Source organism: Pantherophis guttatus, chromosome 4 (assembly GCF_059756535.1).
Source record: "Pantherophis guttatus breed Tessera chromosome 4, ASM5975653v1, whole genome shotgun sequence".
Classification (NCBI taxonomy): domain Eukaryota; kingdom Metazoa; phylum Chordata; class Lepidosauria; order Squamata; family Colubridae; genus Pantherophis; species Pantherophis guttatus.
In genome coordinates, this window is record NC_142066.1 from 5,712,249 (window position 1) to 5,715,846 (window position 3,598).

Here is a 3,598-nt window from a genome sequence, read left to right on the forward strand (position 1 = left end):
GTATGCAAGATATTCGGGAAAAAGGAGGTTTAGGCCTACCGGACTGGGAGTTATACTATAAAGCAGCGTCGCTGAATTGGATAAGGGACTGGATAGACCTTAAGAATAAAAGAATGCTATCACTAGAGGGCTTTGAATTACAACGCGGATGGCACGCCTTTCTGTGGGAGGGAAAGGACAAGCATCACAGATACTTTCAGCAACACATTATCAGAGAATCATTGTACAAATCATGGCAAGAGATTAGGAAACATTATACTAAGATCCCACGATGGCTATCGACAATGGAAGCACTAATATATCCCAACGCCATGGATATAGAGAAAATGAGGACTTACAAAGAATTACTGAACAGTGAAGGAGAATTACAAACAAGACAAGAATTACAAAATCAGGGTATAGACATTGATTGGTGGCCATACATGCAAATAGAATCAAGATATAAAACTGATCGGGCACAATTCGGATTCCAAAATGAACCAAATGAATTGGATGAAAGTACAGATGAGAAAATGATTACCAAAATTTATAAGTACCTATTAAAATACAAATTAGAAGAGGAGGTTGTCAAAGAGAATATGATAATATGGGCCAAAAATATAGGACATACTATTGAATTGGATAAGTGGGAGAATCTGTGGAAGATAAATTACAAGATGACATTGTCTATACCCTACAAGGAAAACCTTTACAAAATGTTCTACCGATGGCACCTCCCACCGGAGCGCCTAGCCAAGATGTTCCCAAATACATCTCCGATGTGCTGGAAATGTAAATCACAGAAAGGGACATATTATCATCTCTGGTGGCTATGCCGAAGGGCAAAACAATACTGGCAACAAATTAAAACAATGATTGAAGAAATCACGAAACAAAAACTGGAAATGAGGCCGGAAACCTTTTTATTGGGAATAATCACAGCACAATATACCAAAGAAATAAAATATCTGATCATCCATATCCTCACAGCAGCACGTATACTCTTTGCCCAACATTGGAAATCTGAACAGTTACCCACAGAAGACAAAATAATAGCTAAAATTACAGAATGTGCAGAATTGGATAAGCTCACAAAAGAAATACAAGAGAAAGATGATACTGATTACTATTTAGTATGGCAAAGATGGTACAACTGGCTGGAGGCAAAAATAGGAATATAAAGATGATTTTCGAGTACTCAATAGAAATGCATAGAAGTAAATAAGGAGTCAATTATATATGTACATATACAACTAAGTAAATAGGTGACTGTAAATATTGATACAAATAGAAATATGAAAAATAACCCACCGTTGTAATATCTTCTAAGAGTCAGTCATTGGACTGAATTGATGTGTGTTCGTTTTGTATGTTGTTTCAATGTATCTATGTTGGTTTTTTTTTATTATTAATAAAAACTATTATATATATATATAAAAAAAAAAGTCATGAAACATCTGTAGGAAAACCACCAAGCTTAGAGAGCATGGAGGACGCCACAGCCACCCTCCTTCTCCATCTCCTCCTCCTCCTCCACCACCACCACAACCTCCACCTCCTTTTCCTTTCCACAAACCCCACACCCTTCTAGCACTGATGATGTTCCCTAGTTGAGTTATGAAACATCTTCATGAAAACAACCATGATCAGAGAGCACCAAGGACGGGTTCTCCTCTTCCTCCTCCTCCTCCTCCTCCCCCCCCACTCCACAAACCCCACTCCCTTCTAGGACTGATGATGTCCCCTAGTTAAGTCATGAAACATCTACAAGAAAGCTACCAAGCTCAGAGAGCATCAAGGACCCTGCAGGTACCCGCCTCCTCCTCCTCCTCCTCCTCCCCCTCTTCCCCACAATCCCAACTCCCTTCTACCGGTCGCAATGTTCCCTAGTTGGGTCACGAAAAACATCTCCAAGAAAACCACTAAGCTCATACCCCAAAAATCCAACCCCGAGCTACAAACATCTTTTTCTGTTCACACCATTCATCATGTTAGTTCCTTTTACTAAATTTAACTCTTTCCTTACGGTTTAGTCATTTGAACCCTTTTCCCCCAAGGAAAGTGAAGAGGACTTCCATCTCCCTCTCTTCCTACTTTCTTTTCCCTTCCTCTCCTACGGTTCTCTACTTCCCCTTCTTCCTCCTTCTCCTCCTTTCTTCCTCCCTGTAAACCCTCTCTCCTACTCTCATTTCCCCTCCCTCCCTTCCTCCCCTCTCTTCCACCTCTCTCCTTCTCTCTTTATTGCTGTATTCATTTTCAATTTAGTATTTCAATTCAATTTAGAAGAAGGATTGGTGTGTACAACAAAAAAGAGGAAAATGGAAGAAAGGAAACCCCGAACACACATAAATGTACTAAGATAAAGAAGGAATTGTAAAAAAAAAAAAAAAAGAATAAATGTGAATAAGTAGGTAAGTTAGAGTTTTGAGTGCAAATGAAGATGTTGTTTATATAAATAAGCATAGAAATATTGAGATATAATTTTAAAGGAAAAAAAAAGGAAGATTTTGGCAAAATTTGTAATTGGGTATTTGAATTTGACAAATTGTATAAGATAAGATACTGTAAGGCCAATACTCTGTTCAAAAAAAAAGATGCGGGTGAATGTGAGGGGAAAAAACCCAATAAAACTTGTTTTTTTTTAAAAAAAAAAAGTGAGGAGGACTTCCTTGGGAAGTTAAGAAGAACTTCCGTTCGGAAGAACTTCCATGTGTCATCTCGAATAAATTGCACTCCCAAACAATTAATCTTTGCTGAAATATTCCATTTATTGAGTACGACAGATCTGGCCCCGACTTCGTCGTAGACGATACTAACCCTCTGACCCCCCAAACCCTTCCCTTTCCATTCCCCAATTCTCATCTTCTCATTGGCCATCTTCCAAGTCAGTCTCCCCAGCTTCTGACCTCACCCCACAGGAATGTCCCCCCTCCCATCCCATCTCCTAGGGGATATTATCTACAGAGAAAATAAGTAGGTGAAAAGTCAAGCCTCGTCTCCTCCTTTTTATGGCAGCATCAGAATGCTGACATTCCGTTCACTTGTTGTTAGAAGTTCATTCTGCTCTTTTGCCCCACATGGCCCAAGTGTCACTGAGTTCCTATCCTGCTTTCTGTTCACCTTCCAGACGAAACACTACAAGTCCCATCACTTTCGGAAAGCGTGACCACGAAGGAAGTCTCCATCCGCCACAGCACTAAGGGGAAGTGCACCGACGAATATTCTCTGCATTTTTCAATCGACGCGTTGCAGATCAAGGCGGGTCCACGTTACCTCCTACTCACTACCATGAACGTGACTGTCAACCCGTGTAACAGAACCATCTTCGCGCAACCCATGCAGACAACATGGAAATTTGAAGACAACGAAGAGGACTGTTACAACGCCACATCTTCTGAGAACATTTGACCGGTTCGTGCTTCTGATGGGGGCTGGATTGTATTCTCCTCCCCAAATCTTTCTTCTCAAATTTTACCTATCCCAGCATCTCTATCCTGCTTCCTTATGGGTTTATAGCTTTCAAAAAAAATAAAATAAAAAATAGCAGAGCTACTTTGGCTTTCCCTAACCGTATTGTGCACGGTGACGTATATGAAATAAACTTGGGGGTTAGAAATGA

General features: G+C 40.1%; 1 protein-coding gene across 1 annotated transcript in view; it reads left to right on the forward strand.

The window, feature by feature from the left end:
* Positions 1-3,598, forward strand: part of LOC148113613 (uncharacterized) — a 7,403-nt gene extending 3,805 nt beyond the window's left edge. The window contains exon 2 of the mRNA XM_087891723.1: positions 3,107-3,598. Coding sequence (XP_087747849.1) covers positions 3,107-3,387 — 281 coding nt within the window. The 3' untranslated portion in view covers positions 3,388-3,598. The remainder of the gene's footprint in view (positions 1-3,106) is intronic.